Here is a 21,888-nt window from a genome sequence, read left to right on the forward strand (position 1 = left end):
CGGCCCGTCGAGCCCGTGCCGGCTCTCTGCAAAAGCACTTCAACCAGTCCCACTCCCCCGCCCTTTCCCCGTAGCCCTGCACATTTTTTTTCTCCGGGTACTTATCAAATTCCCTTTTGAAAGCCACTATTGAGTCTGCCTCCACCACCCTCTCAGACAGCACATTCCAGATCCTAACCACTCGCTGCGTAAAAAGGTTTTTCCTCATGTCGTCTTTGGTTCTTCTGCCAATCACCTTAAATCTGTGTCTGCTGGTTCACCACCCTTCCGCCAATGGGAACAGTTTCTCTCGATATATTATGTCGAGATGCCTCATGATTTTGAACACCTCTAACAAATAATTAGGTCTTGGGTCTGATCTGTGAGCTGATCATGCTTCTGTCGGCAGGTGGAGGTGTTCCTTGTCACTTTAGCTGCCCTGGGTTAGGGACGAGAGGGGTGGGGAGGATCTGCGAGAGTGCCAAATCTGATCACATTATGGTGGAATATACTGATGGACTCGATCGTGACCAAACTTGCTGTTCAGGCTTATAAGTCACTGCCTTCAGGAGAAGCGGTTGGGCAAGGAGCGACGAGGGCAGAAGTGACCAAGGAGCTTAACCTACAAAGATAGGTGGGAAAGCAAATTGGGAGGGCAAAGAATCTGCAACGGGATAGAGACAGGCTCAGTGAGTGGGCAAACATTTGGCAGGAGGAGTATAATGTGGGAAAATGTGAGGTTATCCACTTTGGTAGGAAAAATAAAAATGCTAATTATTATTTAATGGGGCGAGATTACAAAATGCTGCAGTACAGAGGGATCTGGGGATCCTTGTACATGAAACTCAAAATGTTAATGTGCAGGTACAGCAAGTAATAGGAAGTCAAATGGAATGTTGGCCTTTATTGCAACTGGGATGAAATATAAAAGTAAGGAAATCCTGCTACAACTGTACAGGGCGCTGGTGAGACCACACTTAAGAGTACTGCGTACAGTATTGGTCTCCATATTTGAGGTGGGATAGACTTGCATTGAGGCAGTTCAGAGAAGGTTCACGAGGTTGATTCCTGAGATGAAGGGGTTGTCATATGAAGAAAGGTTGAGCAGGTTGGGCCTAAACTCATTGGAGTTTAGAAGAATGAGAGGTGATCTTATTGAAATGTATAAGATTCTGAGGGGGCTCAACAGGGTGGATGCAGAGAGGATGTTTCCTCTCGTGGGGGAATCAAGAACTAGAGGGCATAGTTTTAGAATAAGGGGTCGCCTATTTAAAATGGAAATGAGGAAGAATTTCTTCTCTGAGGGTCGTGAATCTTTGGAATTCTCTACGCAAGAGAGCTGTGGAGGCTGGGTCATTGAATATATTTAAGGTGGAGATACAGATTTTTTGAGCGATATGGGAGTAAAGGGTTATGGGGAGCAGGCAGGGAAGTGGAGCTGAGGCCAAGATCAGAGCAGCCATGATCATATTGAATGGCAGAGCAGACTCGAGGGGCCAGATGGCCTACTCCTGCTCTTTCTTATGTTCTTAACTCTCCTTGGAATTGGTGATGGTGAGACTGCAGGTAAAGGATGTGACTTGAGCATAAATAGATTGCATTGCTTTCAGCTGCTGTTGTGATCTATGCTCACAGCCACCCTCGTGTGGACAGTGACTATGCAACAGTTTGCTCTGCATAAAATGAGCTTCATCTATGCAGATATGATGCCAGCACAAGTCCATTTTTTTTCCAAATAAACTAACATGGAGTGTCCCAACCAAATTCCATGGGGAATCCCAGCCCACAACACAAACAATCTAATTTCAGCAACAGTTGGACACAGTCGTTTCATGGTGACTGCTGTGCGGAAGAGAAGAGTCACACACAGGCACTTGCCAAGATGTTGATTTGAATTTAGGGTTAAGGCTCACCATGGGACAAGTCTGCAGTCTGTCCCATTCTCTCCTTCGCCCTCAGGGTTATTGGCAGCACATAAATGCACATGGGATACAATAGATGAGCAATGTGAGGCAAGGTTGCAGGCTTGGGAGGTAACTTTGGACCCATGGTTCCCAAAGCTCACCACCACTGAGGTTTTCTTGCCTTTGTTGTAGATTGATTAGAGATCGATTACCATGCTAAGTCAACCATTAGCGTTGTATCGTGCGACTACCAGTATTGGTAGGTGAACTAGACAGACGTTGGTCATTATTAATCCAGCAATTCCTATGGTCCTAATGGAAAGGCAGCAAAAGCCACTTACTCCGTGGATTTTAAACCAGGAGCATATTGACCCCGTTGTACTTCTAAACTTGACTGTGTGCCCCCCTCCTTTAAACTCAAGTCATCACCTCCTTTACTGAAACCCGTAGCATGAAGCTTCAATGGATGATGGGGAGAATCTACCATAGATAAGCTGGTTTTTGGAAGGAAGGGATTTTAATTGTAGCTTTACATTACACATTTTGAAAGTGAAGGGTTCACAGAGCAAGGGGTATTTGTGTCTCTGCATACTGGATTGTGATGGATATTCTCCACAATCTGCAGAACCCTCCAAGCAGTACCCGTTTTTAACCCTGCAGGTGCTGTGACTGAACAGCTTCTGTCGACTGAACTTTGCAAACATCACCGCCAGCAGGATTTGTGCCAAAGTTCCCAGGCAAAAGGAGAGTCTACTAACTCGCTGCACCATTTGCCCAGCCGGGTTATCTTTAATTGCTTGCAAGCCAAAAAGTATTTGCACACTGTAACCAGTGTTCATTGTTTAGGTTAATGCTCTCGGTGTGCTTGTCATGATGCAGTAGTTAACACATCACTAATTGATTCCTGCCAGTGATTTTAAACACGGTCACATTTAGTCTTTGGGTTTGAAGATAATGCACATCGCCACTCTCCCAGAAAGTGGGCGGCGTAGAAAGAACAAGGGACTTCTTTATGTAGAAGTGACAGGCTTTTTGCATACATGGGGCATGCAGGTGAAATAGGGAGAAATTCCTGGAGGTATTTCTGTGTTGTCTTCAATTCAACAACATGCCCGACACAATTCCCCGAACACCCATTTGAAGCACAGTGCTGGGAATTGGTTGTGAGGACGGTCAAATACACGGTGAGGCACTTTATACAGAATGGCAGAGGAACGATTGGAGTATTTTATTTCTCTCTCCTGAAGTATCCGTTATCCAAGTTCAATGGATGATGATACAACCAAGGAATACAGGCTATGCAGTCAGCTATTCCACATTTCAGAATTTACATTCTAAACTGTGAAAATCATTTACTGAAATGTCATAAAATTATAGGAGGCCATTCAGCCTGTCACGCCAGCCAAAATAATTTCTGCCTCCATCACTCTTTCAGGCAGTGAGTTCTAGACCCCCACCACCCTCTGGGTGAAAAAAGTTTTCAACTCCTCTAATATTTCTACCAATGACTTTAAATCTATGCCCATGTCACATCTACTGTTCTAAGTTAACAAGTTTCCTTGGTTGCAACTCACTGAATTTGTAATTCATTTACTAGTTTCTCTACAAATTTTAATTGTGATGATGCAGATAGCCAGTGAGGGGACGGTTGGAAAATCTGCTTGCTCCATATGGATGATCAAAATCTTTGAGTCAGAATTGCTTTAGTCGCTATGGATTGGATTGGTCTTCATCCATTCAACATACATTCACACCAGGAAATTACTGTCTCCAGTAAGAGAGCCTAACTACCTCCCCATGGACATTCAATAGCCTTAACCTCGCCAAATCCACTATTAACATCCTGGGGATCAGCATTCAGCAGAAACTCAACTGGACCAACCACAAAAAATGGCATGGCCACTAAAGGTCAGGGGCTGGGTATTGTGCAGCGAGTGGCTCGCCTCCCGAATGCCCAAAGCCTCCATTACACATGATGGAATATTCGCCATTTGCCTGGATGGGTGCAATTGCTACAACATTCAGGCTGGACACCCTCCGGGACAAAGAAACCCAGTTTGGTCTTTGTATAGCGGGGGGAAATCACTCCTGCCCCTCCTGTCCCACAAGCAGTTCTGTAAAGGCACTTACCTTCTCCCCGAAGCTGTCCTCACCTCCCTTCAGCTGCGAGCCTCATTAAAATATTTAAATAGGCAACCTGCCTCCCGAGAGCAGATTGGCTGCCGGCCCCTTGTCCTGCCTCCTTTAAACCTGAAAGTGGGCAGGTTGGAGGTGTGTTTGAGATGGTTAAAGATTTAGCATCTCACCCGAACCCAATCTACCCGTTTGTAAATTACAGGTTGAATTTTAACCCCCAAAGAGTATGTGGCCTCCTTATTCTTCCTACTAAAATGCATCTCTGTTGAACTGCTGCAGATCCAGAAGGTAAACTACTATTTTCCTCAAGAACTAGGAATGGTCAATAAAAATGCCAACTTTGCCAGAGACATTCAGATCATGAAAATTAAAATTAAAATTATTTTCTGCCTCAAGAATGACCCCCAGTGGCCAGATGGGTTATTGCAACTGCTCGATGAGATGGATTCCAGAAGAATATCAGCAGTGCTAAAACTGCCTTTTTGGCAGCGGAATCTGGACCTGCAATTATAATGAGCACCTGATTCTGTGAATACAAGAGCTGGAATGGAGGTGACTGCACAATTGGGGCTGTAATTCCCGTACTTAAACCAGAGTAAATAGCCAGAATTCAATTAACATGTAAATGCAGCAAGTGTTGATGAAAAATGATTTAGTATCTTCAGTGCATTTGATTGCATTTTGTAACTAAAGCTCAGATCATTTTTCCGCATTAAGAAAACAGCAGGATAGGATTTGAAATCTTCTTTGAACCACTTGCTCACTCCTTCCAAAGCCAAATGTCAGGTGTTTGGTATTTACTCAGTGGTGCAAGTGTGCTAGGCGCATGCAGCGACATGAACCATGGGTCTTGTCCAGGGAATAGGAATGTTATGTTACAGCTGGACATGTGGTTGTCGATTATAAACAAAGCAAGGTGATTATACAAAGACCAAGAGAATAGGTTTCCATTTTCATTAACTTGCTTATTCCTCCCCCCTCCCCAAAGAACACCATCTTGTCACATACGAGTGTTGGCACATCACCTCAGCTTGGGGGCAAACAGGTCCAGTGCCAGTTCTGTTCTATTGTCCCAGCAGCACAGGGAACAGCAAGGCAGCTGCCCCTGCATTGTCTCTGCTTGGAAAAGTCACAAAGCTTAGACAACTGATTACAAACATGAGAGGCAGGTTTATAAAATAAGGTAATTTATTCAATTATGGACGAATAAAACAGTACATCGCCGAATTGGTGAGGAAAGGATGTGTACCACTTTTCTTCAATATTTTTGCAAACAAAATACCATACAAACAAAAATGTATCTTCAGCACCAGTCAAAATAACAAAATTATGCCATTTGCAGCATGTTGTCTTGTCACAGATATAAACGGTGCTGGAGGTCTGGCTACCAAGTCAAAAGGCACATTTTTTATACTGTTCACCAACATGGAGACCCGTTTACCTCTGAGCATCAAGCACCTGTTGTACTATACCTGCACAGTACCGGTCCCCGACAGAAGACTATAGCAAAAGCCCTATTTTATCTGCACATCCAACAGCCACGATCAGGCCCAAGAAAAGTTGGGTAGCTGTCACTGGCGTAAAGTTAACGTGCTTTATATTGTGCTGTTAGCAGGGGTAGCACACACCCAACACCAATAAAATGCTATCAATATAAAAGTGCCTGTCGGTATGGCACAAAAAGGATCCATTAAAAATATCACAAATGTGTAGCTTGGTGTGTTTTTCCCCTCTGCTAATGCCATACAGCATGCAAACAAATGAGAAGTATTGCGGTTACATTGCAGAGTGAACTTTCTGTGCTTGTGCAGTGGGGGATTATTTTTTTTTACCTGTTCTCACTTCCAGTGTTGCTGCTTTGCATTAAGTGAGACAAATCAGTAGCTTACATACACAGCATTGTTCATGATTGCTTTGCCTTTTCTCATATTGAGTGCTACTTGATGATTCCTTTCAGCTGCAGCATTCATTTCCAGTCTGCTAGGATGTAACCAGTGTGATTGATAAAGCATCAGCCTGCCACAGGGATATTACCAGCCCTCCTCAGTGTCCATTGATGTAGTTGTCTTGAATTGCCCGACTGAGGAACCAGCCACTCTGGTGTAACAGTTTCTCCAATGTGAGGAGCTCTTTGCATCGCCTAGTAACGTCATTCATCGCGATCCATTGGTCTTGGTTTTCTGGGGTTCTTTGACACTTTCAGCCTGAGAACACAACACCAGTAAGTTGCAAAGATTGGAAGCTGCAGGTTAACACAAGGTCGAGTCAGCGACTACTGAAGCAGCTCAGAACGTCAGTGCGAGTAGCAGTGGGAACACAGCCTTGGCTCAAGTTCAAAGTGGTGCAGGTAGAAGCAGCACATACAAGTCTGTGCTCAGACAGGTGCTTACATACCAAGATACTAAAATGACAAGCAGGAAAAGACCAGCTGATCCATCACCTGCCCTACACCATAATGGTCAGACCACCATGGCTAAACACTTCTTCCCACCCCTGCAGCCATGTAATCTCCTGGGAGAGGCGAGAGAGAAAAATTCCGGGCCAATAAGGGAAAAAATACTCTGGAAAATTCCTCTCCAACCTCCTCAGGCAATGGAAATCAGTCCAGGAGGTCAAACGGAGCGCGTCATCTACAAAATCACTTCCCTTCTGTATGATGCGATCTTTGCCCATCAGGAACTGTGACTGGCTCAAACAAGCCAATCAGCAAGAACTAAGGCAGCCCCACACCCCCAGGAGTGTCCACATTGAGTTTGCTAATTGAGGACATGCAGCTTAACTTTCCACAAATGTTAAAAGTTGCAAATCTGTGCCAGAGCTTTGTCAATGAAGACCTTGCATTTATATAGCACCTTTCATGACTTCAGAACGTCCCAAGGCGCTTTACAACCAATGAAGTGCATTAAGTGTACAAGTGGCCTGGTTGTGGTAAGTGAAAAGCAGACAAAAGTTTTGGTTTGAGTGATATTTTATGAAACGATTTCAGACATGTGCTTTCCTACATTAACAACCTGCCCCACATTGGGGAAAGGTGGCGGTCCTACTTCTACCAGCTGTTCAGACCCGGGGAGGTCAACCTCTGAACTTTACTTCCCTCCCTGGGGGCAAAACTGCACCTCACTATTCTGTGGCATGCAATATGTGCAGCTGGCATTTTCTAGAGATATTTTAAAAAGAATTGGAGATTTTATATAAATGTGGCTTTAAAAAAAAAAACAAGCGCAGTTTACTGCTAATAGAACTTTTTAAAACACACATTGACCAGGCAGCACCTGGTTGTACAATACAATGTTTGTGACTCTTCCACTCACATATAACCTCCTTTAAACACTGACTGCTGTACTGCCTTCTCAGAGAAGTTGCACGTGTACGTTTATTCTCTTTCGGTTCTGGACAGCCAGCAAAGAGCAGCCCGATCTTCTCCTCGTGCTTCATTTCTCAGCCACCTTCCGAATGCCATTTTCTGAATTGAATGCTGGGCAGGCATTGCGCAAGATAATAACAAGGCTAATGTTTACCTGTCCCTGCCCCCCATGGAGAAATTTCCCCAGGACCTCTGCTGATATCAGAACCTTGCAATATGCAGTATCACGACTGCAAACCTACATCTTGTCACTGCTGGGCACAGCATATCAACATGGCAGCCAATCAGTTTAAACACTGACTAACAATTATCAGGGAAAATTGGGAACTGGCACAACAAATTGTTTAAATGCTAGTACAACATCCAAAGGCACTTCACAGGATCATTGTCAAGCAACATTTGACACAGCCACATAAGGAGATATTAGGACAGATGACCAAAAGTATGGTCAAATAGGTAGGTTTTAAGGAGTGTCTTGTGAGGAAAGAGGGGTAAAGGGCTTTAGAAAGATAATTTCAGAGTTTAGGTCTAGGCAGCTGAAAGCAAAGCCATAAATTGTGGATGTGCAAGAGGCCAGAATTGGAGGAGCGCAGTGATCTTAATAGGGCTGGAGGTGGTTACAGAGATAGGGAAGGGCGAGGCCATGTAGGGATTTGAATTTAAAATTTGAGGTGTTGCCGGACCAGGAGTCAATGTACGTCAGCGAGGGCGATGGGTGAACGGGACTTGGTGAGAATTATGAACAGGCAGCAGAGTTTTAGATAAACTCAATTTTATAGGGGGTGGAAGGTGGCAGGAGAGTGTTGGAATAATCAAGACCAGAGGTAACATAGGCATGGATAAGGGTTTCAGCAATAAATGAGCTGAGGCAGGGGCAGAGTCAGGCGATGCTATGGAGGTAGAACGCGGTCTTGGCGACAGCGCTGATATGCAGTCGGAAGCTCATCTTGGGGTCAAATATGACACCAAGGATGCAAACGGTCTGGTTCAGCCTCTGACAGTTGCCAGTGAGAGGGATAGCGTCGGTGACGAGGGAACGGATTTTGTGGCGGGTACCAAAGACAATAGCCCTGAAATTCCGGTTTTGCCTTCCTGTGGGTATTTTAGAGAAAAAGTACGCACCAACTTTAAGCTGGTGCCTACATTGGACCTTTTGATGCTGTGGCTTCCTTCAACTGCCAGTCACAGCGCGTGCACATCAACGTGTGCGCAGACCTCGAGCAGGACTCACATGGCTCTGGGCAACCAATCAGGTAAAGTATAATAGTAATAGGAGTTCCACAGGGGCCTAAACTACTATTACTATGATTCTAAGAGCCCAAACACAGCCCCAAACACCCAAAACACTAATAAAAGAATAGAAAATAATTACACTACATTCATTTAAATTAAAGTTATTAATGTCTTAAAAAAAATAATTTCCCGATTAAAAAAAAATTTTAATTTTTTTTTAAAACAAATTTACCGTTGTGGGCAGGGTTTTTAATATGTTTTAATAACTTTATTTTTAGATGTTTGTGTTAAAAAACACTTGCGCCTGCAAAATGGGCTATGCGCCTGCTTTTTCAGGCGCAAGATTTTTGAGGACAATTGTAAGCGTAACTATTGGAAATTTCCACTTGCAAGTGTCCTCGTTCCCGATCGGTCAAGCCAGAAACTTGACAAATCGGAAATGCCAGTTTCTAGCGCATGCGGAAACTGGCATTTCCGATGATTTCCCGGGTTCGTAGGAACTCCGTACGGACCCGGGGAGGCCGGAATTTCAGGCCAATGGCTTTGGTCTTCCCAATAGTTAGTTGGAGGAAATTTCTGCTCATCGTGTACTGGATGTCAGACAAGCTTTCTGATAATTTAGCTTCCAATCACTGAACGTGCAGATGATGTACGATACCAGGAATCACATCATGCAGGTTATGTGGCTGGCATCCTGGCACTTGTCATAAGACCTTTATCCTGCACTAGTTCTCTATACCCTCATCCCTTCCACCCAGACTGAGTGTCAAGCTAACTACTTGGGAACCAGGCATATGCCACTGAGCATGTGGCTCATGGCACACCTTCCTAACTGATTTGCTGCCAATAACCAGCACCAGTTGCACTGAAAGCTCCCCCACCATATTTAAATCAGGCACAAATCCTAACTTTGTTGGTGCCTCTCACCAATGCTGAATAATTGCCCGACCCACTTCCTGGTCTCAGAGGAGCAGGGCAATGGGGCAGTGAGAAATTGTAGAGACACATAATCGGGGCCCAGGAGAGGCGAGGGCCCAGGGGCAGCACGGGTCAGCCCACACTGCGATGTGTGCGCGCACTTGGTCTGTGCAGCAGAGCTGGTTTCCAATCGCCTTGGTTAATCCTTGCCACTGGACCAAAACCTAGCTATGTCAAGCCCGTGTGGTGGCTCGTGTGCAACGGCCACCACACGTTTAAAAAATCCACGCACAAGCACTTTCCACCCTTCAGGTTTTAGTTCGGGACCTGGAATATTAGGTCCTTCATTGAAACACCTGTGAACTTCTTGACGTGGAAGCGGATCATCCTCAACTGGAGGGACTGCCTATGATGATGGTCTCCGAGTATTGACATGTCAATTAACCAAAAGCTGTACGTAATACTGCCCTTATCCAACGCCCACACGAGCACATTAAGTTTGGAACCCCAGATGAAATCTGCTCCAGCCCAGGTCACTGATCTCAATTGTTGCTGTTCAACGACTGCCCTATCCAAGATAGGACAACTCAGCACAGGTCCAGAATTGAACCTAAGCTGTATAGCTTAGTATTAAGGGAATAAAGAACTCTTATTTATACAGCCTTTCACAGAATATTCCATAGCACTTTACAACCAATGAAGTGCTTTTGAAGTATAGTCACTTGTAATTTAAGGAAACATGGTAGTCAATTTGCACACAGCAAGATCCCACAAACAGCAATGTGATAATGATCATACAATCTGTTATCGTGATGTTGGTTGAGGGATAAATATTGGCCAGGACACCGGGAAGACCTCCCCTGGCCATGAAATCTGAGGAGGAAGGCAGGGGATCAGTTTAACATCTCATTCGAAAGACAGCATCTCCAACAGTGCAGCGCTCCATCAGCACTGCACTGAAATGTCAACCTAGATTATGAGCTCAAGCCTCTGGAGTGGGATTTGAACCCACAACCTTCTGACTTCGATGAGTGCTACTGACTGAGCCACAGCTGACACTATTACAACAGGCACAAGGCCATCAGAGGAAGGTTTGAAGTTTTACAAAAATCAATCTTCATCAAACACAGTAGAGTTGGATTCTTTTTAAAACACTGTGTGCTGTGCGAGTCACAGTCATACCTCGTTTTCCAATGGCGGGGCCGAGTCAGACGATGCTTTGCAAGTTGGTGGGGTTGGTTCTTCGGAGATGCTTTGATCTGGTGGCTCTTTCTTCAGGGTGCCAGTAATACCCAGCTGGAGGGTAAAGAGCACAAATGGTATATAAGTAATACAGATGAATAATATAAATGAATTTAACTATTGGAGCAAGTGCTCAGCTACTGTTCTTTAGTAAATGGAGAATGCATAAACTGCTATCATTCCTGTCAGTTTCACAAAGCCAGTACTCCCAACTGCATTTTATTTAAATTTCCTCTTTCCTCCGACATTTTTAAAAAGATGTATTTATATTCACTCTCTTGAGAACCTTAGCTTGTCTGCCAGAACAGAAAACCTACTCAAAGGCCCCTCTGGATGCAACTTGAGTCAGGTTCAAACAGATATACTGGAGCTCAAAATGACTTGCCTGTTTTTTTCCAAGCCTCGCTTTCAACCCTTGTGACGATGGCATATGTATAATTTGGGATCCACATTACGAGAAATCATAGACATTGCCTATCCATAGCACAGCAGATTGGAGCACAAGCATACATTGGACAGCTGAAATTTCAATCCACTGCGTTTATTCACGCACACAAAATCAATAGAAGCTGGAGCTTCCAACACTTGTTTTCATTTCATTTACACCTTATATGGCAGCTACTTCCTTCACTGGTTTTAAAATCTTAAAAACCTGGATTTTAACATTTTCATCCTAGTTTTCAAATCCCTCCATGGCCTCGCCCCTCCCTATCTCTGTAATCTCCTCCAGCCTTACAATCCTCCGAGATCTCTGCACTCCTCCAATTCTGGCCGCTTGAGCATCCCTGATTTTAATCACTCAGCCATTGGCGGCCGTGCTTTGAACTGCCTAGACCCCCCCCCCCAAAGCTCTGGAATTTCCTCCCTAACCCTCTTCTAAAAATCCACCATTTATACCATACTTTCGGACATCTGCCCGAATATCTCTGTGGCTCGGTGTCCAATTTTGTTTGATGTGCCTTGGGATGTTTTATGTTATGTTAAAAGCGCTATATAAATGCAAGATGTTGTTGGTGGTCTACTTAGCCATCGACAAATATCCATTTCGATACCAATATCTTAAAAAAGTCACTCAAGAAGAAAGATCACCTGCATTATTGGCACTTTCTGTATTACAGTTGTTGGTTGGACATCAGTCAGGTACATAGCACGAGACAATAGCAGCAGTGATGGAGGCACATTCTCTTTCAGGTGCAAATCAAGCCACTGGGAAGAAAAGAGAGGTCTCATTTCTAAAACTGTATTTAGATTAAAAGGAATCACATCATAAAGAACAGCTTTACAAATCAAGAGCAATTGTGATTAGCAAAAACATTTTGGTTTTGTTCTACTCCTTTTGAGAATTCTTCCCGAGTAATGAATGTTGACAACATGTTTTCTAAGTCTAAAGCATCTTCGTTATCAGGATAGGTTAAAAGAGTTGAGACTCTATACCTTAGAGCAGCGTAGACTTAGGGAGGAGGGAGAGGGGATATGATTGAGGTTTATAAGATAATGAATGAAATAGACAAGTGTTCCAGCTGACCGTTTATTTTAATTAAATAGATTAGGCAGGACCAGGGGACACAAGTTTAAGTTGTATACGGCTAGATCTAGGTTAGATGTCAGCAGGTGGTTCTTTTCAGAGAATAGTAGACCTCTGGAACAAGCTGCCCTCTCATGTGGTGGATGCAGACTCACTGAACTTCAAGCAAAAGCTGGATTTGTTTCTGGCTGCGACGGCAATTAACTCTTACAGAAGGTAGGTACTGCAGGGAATTCAAGGCCAGAGATCTCCTGGACTAGTTTTGATCGCCTAGATGGGTCGGAGAGGAATTTCCCAGATTCCGCCCCCCCCCCCCACCACCCCAAATTAGCCTGGGTTTTTAAATCTGTTTTTTTGCCTCTCCCAGGAGGTGACATGGTTCGGAGTGGGGTGGAGTGTATATGTTGTGATACACAAGGTATCGCAATTGTGTAGTTCAGACTCAATGGACTAAATGGTCTTTACCTGTCCATCATTGTTCGTATGTTCGTAACATTGTCTGCGATACTTTGTTGAAAGGGTTACTCAGTGCGATATTATGAAGGAGCCAGTTACATCCACTCCATTAAGCCTGGTACACAATTCAGGGACAGGCTCGATGGACCAGAATTCAGCTATTAGCTGCATTGTCTGCCTTCATAATAAACGAATAACTATATCGTTGGCCTACACTGCTCTATGCAAAAGACCCAAATAACCTGAGGTTTTACGAGCATCTACACAGTGAAAACAACATTCCATTCTGATTTATGTTGTGGCAGATAAAACAGTGAGACAAATGAAACCAGGGAGCTATCTTGCATCAAAACCTCTGGTGAATACTAAGTTTTGCCCTGTCAGAATGTCAAATCAAATAGCTCATGTCCAAAATGAATTTGCAGAGCACTAACTCTGGAAGCTGAAACAAATGCTAATGTTAATATTGTTTGAACTTTTCCTCTCCCTTGCCAATGTAGCAGACCACCACAATACCATCCCGCTGCACACAAATCAGCTTGCTATGTACGATGGTCTGAAAGCTTTACAGAGCCAGCCTTACTGTTGTGGATTTCAATCTACAGATGTATCAGGCACATTGCTCCACTGTCCACTTGCCCAGAGTGTAATTCCCCTGCATGTCAACGCTCTCTCCGGTCACAAACATATTTATTACCACGGTCAACTGGCACAAAGGCTGTTAAAAAAGATAGTACATTGTCCTCCAGATACTTTGTGGTCTCCAATATACGCAGAGGTAATAACCAGTCCACTGCAGTCAACGGGACAGAGTATCAGGTGCTGCGTATAACGGGCGGCCGATCCAATAATGCCCATTTTGTGCCACCACCAGAGACTAATTTCTAGGCCTGTGTGTCTATACTAGATTCAGGACCCTAAACTGATTACTAAAACCAGAGAAATTCAAAATTGTCAAAACCATCATAGATCATCCATGCCGTATGCCCAGGCACTGACTAGGTGTTGTTGTGACCTGAAGGATGTGGGAATGATGATGCAAGTTTCTTGGATGGGAATGGCGATGGAGGCTGAGGAAGAGAAAGAAAGAAGAAAAGGTGCTTTTTATTTGCATTTTATGGTAAATATTTGTGCTGAACTGGACCAATGCTACTGCTGGGAAACAAAATGCTGTTTGGCTATCCAACGGCAAATATCACGTAGGTTATTCCCCAGTTATACTTGGAATTTTCATAGTAATTTATGCAGAGAGTGTGTTATGGGCTCAATGTAAAGTAAACAGCAGCTAGAGCTGGCATAGCACCTGAAATAACAATTTCGAGTGTGACACGGTAAGGAAATGTGAAACTGGTCTAGTCAGTTACTGGCCTGAGTCCCAGCGTCTCACAAACCTTCAGCCCAGTAGACCGTTGCTAATAAGCACGATTAAGGGGATGTGTCCAGGTAAAACAGTTACAGTTTTCAAGGTTGATTGGATTAATGTGTTACGCAAGGTTTATTTTGTACATGTTTTATTTGCACATTATGACATTCTAAGTATGCATAAATATATACTGTCATGGTTACTTGAGTACTCTACCATATTCATCACCTGAGAGAGCTGATCCCGCAGTTGCTTTTCTGTCAGTCCCAATGATCTCATTCCCCTTGCTCTGCATACTGCTTGTAGTTCCGACACAGTCAAAACTTCACAACCTTCTTTGGCAATCATCTGTAACTCAAAAGCACGAGCGGAATTACCAATTACAAAACATAGAAAGAACTACTTTACCACATGAGACAAGACTCAAATGCCTTGAAATTCAGCTCTTAAAATATAAATGGTATAAACACTATGAAATTACTTTTGCCGCCATTTTAAAAGCATTAATTATTTAGTTTGAAATAGCACAGAAAATAGTTTCTTACAGACTAATTAATTAGAATGCAAAAGGGTGAATTTCAAGGCAAAAGGTTCAACAGGTTTTTTCTGTTCCTAACTCGTACCAAGTCCCGCTCACCCATCACCCTGTGCTTGCTGACCTACATTGGCTTCCAGTTAAGCAACACTTCTGATTTCAAAATGCTCATCCTGGTAGTACAGTGGGACCTGGGGGTACTTGTGCATGAAACACAAAAGGTTAGTATGCAGATACAGCAAGTGATCAGGAAGGCCAATGGAATCTTGGCTTTATTGCAAAGGGGATGGAGTATAAAAAGCAGGGAAGTCTTGCTACAGCTATACAAGGTATTGGTGAGGCCACACCTGGAATACTGCGTGCAGTTTTGGTTTCCATATTTGCGAAAGGATATACTTGCTTTGGAGGCAGTTCAGAGAAGGTTCACAAGGTTGATTCCGGGGATGAGGGGGTTGACTTATGAGGAAAGGTTGAGGGGGTTGGGCCTCTACTCATTGGAATTCAGAAGAATGAGAAGTGATCTTATCGAAATATATAAGATTATGAGGGGGCTTGACAAGGTGGATGCAGGAGGATGTTTCCACTGATTGTGGAGACTAGAACTAGAGGGCATGATCTTAGATTAAGGGGCTGCCCATTTAAAACAGATGAGGAGAAATTTCTTCTCTCAGAGGGTTGTAAATCTGTGGAATTCACTGCCTCAGAGAGCTGTGGAAGCTGGGACATTGAATAAATTTAAGACAGAAATAGATAGTTTCTTAAACAATAAGGGGATAAGGGGTTATGGGGAGCGGGCGGAGAAGTGGAGCTGAGTCCATGATCAGATCAGCCATGATCTTATTGAAAGGCAGAACAGGTTCGAGGGGCCGTATGGCCTACTCCTGTTCCTATTTATGTTCTTATGGTTTTCAAATCCCTCCATGGGCTCACCACTCCCGATCTCTGTAACCTCCTCCAGCCCCACAACCTCATCCCGAAAAGTCTGTGCTCCTCTAATTCTGCGCTCGAGCATCCCGGATTATAATCGCTCAATCATTGGTGGCCATGTCTTCTGTTGCCGAGGCCCCAAATTCTGGAACTCCCTGCCTAAACCTCGCTGCCTCTTTCAAGACACTCCTTAAAACCTAACTCTTAGACCAAGCTTTTGGTCACCTGCACTAGTTTCTACTTATGCGGCTCGGTGTCAAATTGTTTATGTCGTAATGCTCCTGTGAAGCACCTTGGGACATTGGACTACATTAAAGGCGCTATATAAATACAAGTTGTTGTTAAAAATAATCTTGTACTAGTTTTGCGGTGATAACTACAGAATGGTGTCTGTAATTCCACACTTACTTCATCATCTGCTTTAATGGAACTTAGTTCCATCTGGAGCTGGAAGCGAAGCAGGTGGTTTGTACCAAAAGGCTGGAGTTCCAAAAGCCTGCATAGCGCTATTAGCTGAGGGCGGTCCAGGTGTTCCAGTGTCAACTCATTTTTGAAGAGCTTGGAGAAACGCATGATGCCCTGAGTGCTTGGATTTTCCCCCGAGCGACGCACCTTCATGTACATAAAAAAAAAATAACAATCAATGAAATTCCAGCCTCATACATTCCACTGTTCCCTTTTCTAAAACGCTGTTTAATCTAAAAGAGATTTGAAATGAAATGTAGAATTAAGTTAAAATACACGTGTGATTGATGGGGTTTCCCCAACTTCAATCCTGCAAGTGAATTTGAAATAGTTTCCAACTCCCAAAGTGCCTGTTCCAATAGTTGTTTCAAAGCAAGATCTCTTCAAAGCTTCCTCATCCCAATTTGAGGAATGGAGAATTCAGTTAACCCATTCAAAGGCTCACGAGTTTTCAAATTTTAAGGGATCATTCTATTCTGATTGATGATTATGATTATGTCAACTACACTCACCAACCTGGGCTATTCAACAGAATTACTAAACAATAATTGATAGAGAGCAATTTCAAGATTAAGATCTGGCCTGGTTGTTCACATATTGATGTAAACAGGACTTGGGACAAACTTTAACTTCTCTCTTGCATTACATCTGGTTACCACTCAGATACTTGTTCTAGACATAAATAATGAGTTGGTTTTTCATAATCCCAGTATGTATTCTATTTACATTAAAAAATGGAAATTTTCTGGAGTTCAAATTGATTTTCATTTTGTTTTCAGAAGGGAATGTGGGACAGGTGTGCGAGAGACATGCCTGGTGAAGTGTCCTGAAATTAGTTTATCGGGGGAGGGGGGGGCAAGAAAGAGAGAAAAATGTTTATACAAACGCACATTCATTAAATTTCCCAATATATTAAACTAAAAAGGGACATATATATCAGGAGGAGATTTCAGAAAAATTACCACTCCCAACCGAACAATTTGAGTCCATGGCTGCAGGAAGAAACTCAGTGAACCACCGGTGAAAACGTTGTACAAACCATTGGTTTCTTTGTCAATTTTACAATTGTTCTTTCAAGTTTGTTGCCTTGCGCTGGAAAAAGCTGCTCTTTATACAAGGAGTTAGAGCAACTGTAGCCCTGAAACCTCATGCTGTGTACACCGGCCAAGTTGCTCCAATAAAAAGTACTGCACTGTGCAACATGCCTGCAGAGCAATAAAATCCAGTCATAAAACTGAAGCCCCAATTAACATTAAATTAGATATTTACTAAAAATAGCAGCTGCAAGCAACAGCTGCATTACTGTTCTTCTACTGATAGTTTGAAATGCTTGTGAAAATGTAGAGAACAGAGATAGCAATTAAAATCAAAGCTCTGCTAACAACGTAGCAAGGGGCAGAGTGCAGACTTTGTTTAGTACAATAAATAAAAACCCAAATTGCACAAGCAATCTGAAGAAGTAATTTTGACAGAGGTTTTGTCCCATGATAGGTGTATGTGTGCAATGACAAGGTTTATAAGGACAAGGGCATTACACCATGTGGCAGGCAATATCATATTCAGCTGTTCAAAATGCACCTGTGTGTAATCCAGCGTCCCCTTTAGCTCCAAAGTCTAATTGCCGCGGCTTCCTGAGGTCAATGGCAATTAGGAGATGGTCTGTCTGAAGGCTAAGTGATCCTTGTCATCCATAATTCTGACGGGATTGGACAGGTTAGATGCAGTAAGAATGTTCCCGATGTTGGGGAAGTCCAGAACCAGGGGTCACAGTCGGAGGACAAGGGGTAAGCCATTTAGGACCGAGATGAGGAGAAACTTCTTCACTGAGAATTGTGAAGCTGTGGAATTCTCTACCACAGAAAGTTGTTGAGGCCAGTTCGTTAGATATATTCAAAAGGGAGTTAGATGTGGCCTTTACGGCTAAAGGGATCAAGGGGTATGGAGTGAAAGCAGGAATGGGGTACTGAAGTTGCATGATCAGCCATGGTCATATTGAATGGTGGTACAGGCTCGAAGGGCCGAATGGCCTACTCCTGCACCTATTTTCTATGTCTATAATTATATCGTGATAACAGCCATTTGGTCCATCTTCATTCATCCATCGAGAGAGATCCTAATGGTACCCCATTGTAACATCCAATTGTTTCTTAAATGATTCCAGAGTTTTTGTCTTCTCTGTTAGATCTGGAAGTTTACTCCATATGTGGATTACTTCTTGCATGAAGAAGAATTTCCCGATATCCATCCTAAGAAAACCCTTCTGTAGTTTGAACCTGTGCTCCCTTGGTGTACACCAACAGTTTAATTTAAAGTAATATTGTTTTTTTTTTAAAACTATCTTATATGCCTCTAAGATCTCTCTCTGCCTCCTTTCCTGGTTGAAAAGCCCAAGCTTTTCGGATCTTTCCACAGTAACTCAGATTCCCGACACTGAAGATCTGCCTCTTGGATCTTCTCTGCTATGTTTCCAATGCTTGAATGTTTCATTCCTTGGCGATCAGAACTGGATTCAACATTGAAAGTGCAGGGAGACCAGAGAACTATAAAGTTTAACATTCCCTCCTCTGACTGTTTTGGCTATGTAGTTAAGGCCTTAGAAAGGGGACAGAGCAGATGTACCAAGATGTCACCAGGGATGAGGGATTTCAGTTATGAAAAGAGGTTGGAAAAGTTGGAACAGAGATGGTTACCAGTGACCAAATAGAAGCTTTCAAGATGATGAGAAGTTTTGATAGAGTAAAGAAAGAAAAACTATTCCCTCTGGCGAGTGGGCTAATAACCAGAGGTCAGAGCTTCAAAAATCACTGACAAAAGATCCTAGAGGGGAGTGGAGGAAAAGAGTGTTGTCGGTTTCTAGAACGCTCTGCCTGAAAAGGTGCTGGAAGCCGATTCCATTAATAATTTTAAAAGGGAGTTGGACGGGTACTTGACGATGAGGAACTTACAGGGTTACAGACAAGAAGCAGGGCGTGGGACTCAGCATGACTGCTCTTTCAAAGAGCCCACACAGGCACGACGGGCCGAATGGCCTCCTTCGTGCTATAAGGTTCTATGATTCTATGCTGAATGTTGAGTCTACGAAGACTCCTCGGTCTCTTAACTACAACCTTACCATTCTAACATCATTCATGAAGTATGCGTGTCGCTTGCTTTTCTTTCTTTGTATAACATTTTACACTGGCCTGCATTAAATTTCAACTGTTAATGTTCTGTCCACTTATTTATCTTGTCCAACTCATTCTGCAATTACTCAGCGGCCTTTCTGGATCCACTGCCCCTCTTGTTGGGTATCATCTGCAAATTTGACCACTTTGCATGGAGTTTCTGAATCCAGGTCTTTCATGCAAATTATAACCAGCAGTGGCCCGGCACTGAGCCCGGAGGCAGCATACTCAGTACTTCACCCTTTAGCCACTCCAACACAACTCCTTTAACAAGGATTCATAGTTTCCTATCCTTCAAATGGTTTCTTATTCATTGCCAGAGCTTACCCTGAATTACTAGAGCTTTGACTTTAATCAATAGCCGGTTGCATGGAACTTGGGTCAAAAGAAGGTGAGATAAACCACCAAGTCATCATGCTAGTTCCATTCCAGACAAAAACAAAATCATGTTTTCCCATTATTATTGGATGTTGAGAACCATTACAAGTCGGCAGATGCAAATACCAGCAAAATGAGACTCTTTTCTGCACTATTAATGCAGGTTTTGCTGCGAGGGTCTGCTTTTCCATCTAAAAAGGATGCCTAAAAAATTGAGAGACTTGCTTAGTTCCCTATTCACCTCACCATTAATACAGACTGATGGGGGCTCAGTGAGTAGTTGTTCACCAAAGACCATCTTTTTCAAGAATTTACTGAAAAAATGTACAAGGACTTTGGGCTCTCTTTTCTTGTTTTTAAACAGACAGATCAGTTTGGATATTGGGCAAGGTTGATCACTGCACTGTATTTGTATCTGGCAGTGTCTTTTTGCTTCTTTATATAATTGCATCTGTTAAGTAAATCTGAACAGATAGCTTGAGCCTGTACACACTGGTCTAGCCTGATTATTTTCCCCTTGGAAGAGAAAAGTGATGCAGATTTTGGTTTACAAAGACTCCAGTGTAATCACACACCTCCGACAGAAACTGGTGGATTTTCCTTCATTCATTCCAATGGTGTATGATCCTCCCGGGCAGATTTTTCTTTCCACATTCTACCCAGGTAGTAAAGACAAAGATCGGTCTCGTAGTCTGCTTACAGAAACTGTCCTCTAGCCATGAACTTAAATGGAGGCGTTTGGAAAAGCCCAAACTGTAAGAGCAATAAAGGAGGCGACGTGTGTGGAATCTAGGAGAAACCAGCTTCAGTTTGATTTGTTTATTGTGTCGCTTGACATGGCTAGAAAACATTATGGAAAGCTAATACTTTAGTGACAAACAAATGTTTTTTAAGTGGGTATTTGCACTGTACCCAACACCGTACGAGACAAGCCTTCAAGGCAGTGAGGGCAAGAAAAGTGTTAGTGTGCGCACACATGTTTTTTCTTCCAAACTACCATTTAAATGATTTGCCTTTTTGAGTCCCCCTATGTCATACACTATTCCCCAGAGGTGATTCCTCTACCTCCATTTAACCAGCCACTAGAAAACATACCAGTTGCTTTCTGATGGCCACATCAGCCTCCTAATGGGAGAGTACCTGGCTGCAATTTATTGGGAGATCTGCATGAATGCTTGAAGCAAACCTGCTGTACGTAGGAGGAAAACTGTTTGGTAGCCTCTCCGCTTTCTGCTTTATTCCTTTTAGCCATTTCTGCAATAGTTTCCTGGAGAAATTTGGCAAGCTCGACTTTTGCTGCCAGGGTCTTTTTCTGATTTTCTTCCTAGAAAACAAACAAATAACCAAAGCCTGTTACACAAAATGATTGCATGCCATTGTCATCTCATTTAGGCAATTGCAGTATACTGTATTAGACATCTCACATCATGATCAGAGTGCTACCATATTTGCAACTTGTCACAGTATATCAAAAACAGTCGCGTCTGAAAAATGTAATTACTTGTAAATCTCAACACCAGCTAAGCATATGCTTCTCATTTAAGCCTCTATCAAATAAAAAATTGATAGCAATTGTAAATATTCTTTTAACAGAGGGACCACTGCAGTGAGATGAAGTACCAGCGGCCATGACACAAATAGCTTTTTCAGTTTAGAAACATAGAAATTTACAGCGCAGAAGGAGGCCATTTCGGCCCATCGTGTCCGCGCTGGCCGACAAAGAGCCTCATGGCCTTTAGTCAGCAGCCCAAAAGGTTACATACAAACCCATGAATAATAATGGAAAAGCAAAGAGCACCCAACCCAACCAGTCTGCCCCACACCACTGCAACACCCCTTATACTAAAAACATCTACACTCCACCCCAACTGGAGCCATGTGATCTCCTGGGAGAGGCAAAAACCAGATAAAAACCCAGGCCAATTTAGGGAGAAAAAATCTGGGAAAATTCCTCTCCGACCCATCCAGGTGATCGAAACTAGTCCAGATCACCCTGGCCGCATTCTATTCCCTGCAGCACTTACCATTATATCTGCGCCGACCAACAAAAGGTCGTCTAGTCTAATCCCAATTACCAGCTCTAGGTCCATAACCCTGCAGGTTACGGCACTTTAAGTGCCCATCCAACCATCTCTTAAAAGTGGTGAGGGTTTCTGCATCCACCACTCTTCCAGGAGTTCCAAATCCCCACAACCTTCTGTGTAAAAAAAGCCCTCTCTCAAATCCCCTCTAAACCTTCCACCAACCAACCACCAAAAACTATGCCCCGTCGTAATAGTCCCCTCCAACAATGGAAATA

The 21,888-nt window shown here is 43.2% G+C and overlaps 1 protein-coding gene across 4 annotated transcripts in view; it reads right to left on the bottom strand.

Annotated features, from left to right (window-relative positions):
• Positions 1-5,189: 5,189 nt before the first annotated feature.
• The window catches only part of letm2 (leucine zipper-EF-hand containing transmembrane protein 2), a 43,110-nt gene continuing 26,411 nt past the window's right edge, over positions 5,190-21,888 (bottom strand). For 3 of the 4 annotated variants that reach the window (XM_070865973.1, XM_070865971.1, XM_070865974.1), the window contains 6 exons: positions 20,776-20,913; positions 15,991-16,194; positions 14,349-14,474; positions 11,866-11,982; positions 10,717-10,830; positions 5,190-6,223 (listed from right to left, as the gene is read on the bottom strand). In XM_070865973.1, the coding sequence (XP_070722074.1) occupies positions 6,173-6,223; positions 10,717-10,830; positions 11,866-11,982; positions 14,349-14,474; positions 15,991-16,194; positions 20,776-20,913 (750 nt within the window). In that variant the 3' untranslated portion in view covers positions 5,190-6,172. The remainder of the gene's footprint in view (positions 6,224-10,716; positions 10,831-11,865; positions 11,983-14,348; positions 14,475-15,990; positions 16,195-20,775; positions 20,914-21,888) is intronic. The other variant, XM_070865972.1, reaches the window with a different exon arrangement.

This window comes from Pristiophorus japonicus, chromosome 22, assembly GCF_044704955.1.
Source record: "Pristiophorus japonicus isolate sPriJap1 chromosome 22, sPriJap1.hap1, whole genome shotgun sequence".
Lineage (NCBI taxonomy): Eukaryota > Metazoa > Chordata > Chondrichthyes > Pristiophoridae > Pristiophorus > Pristiophorus japonicus.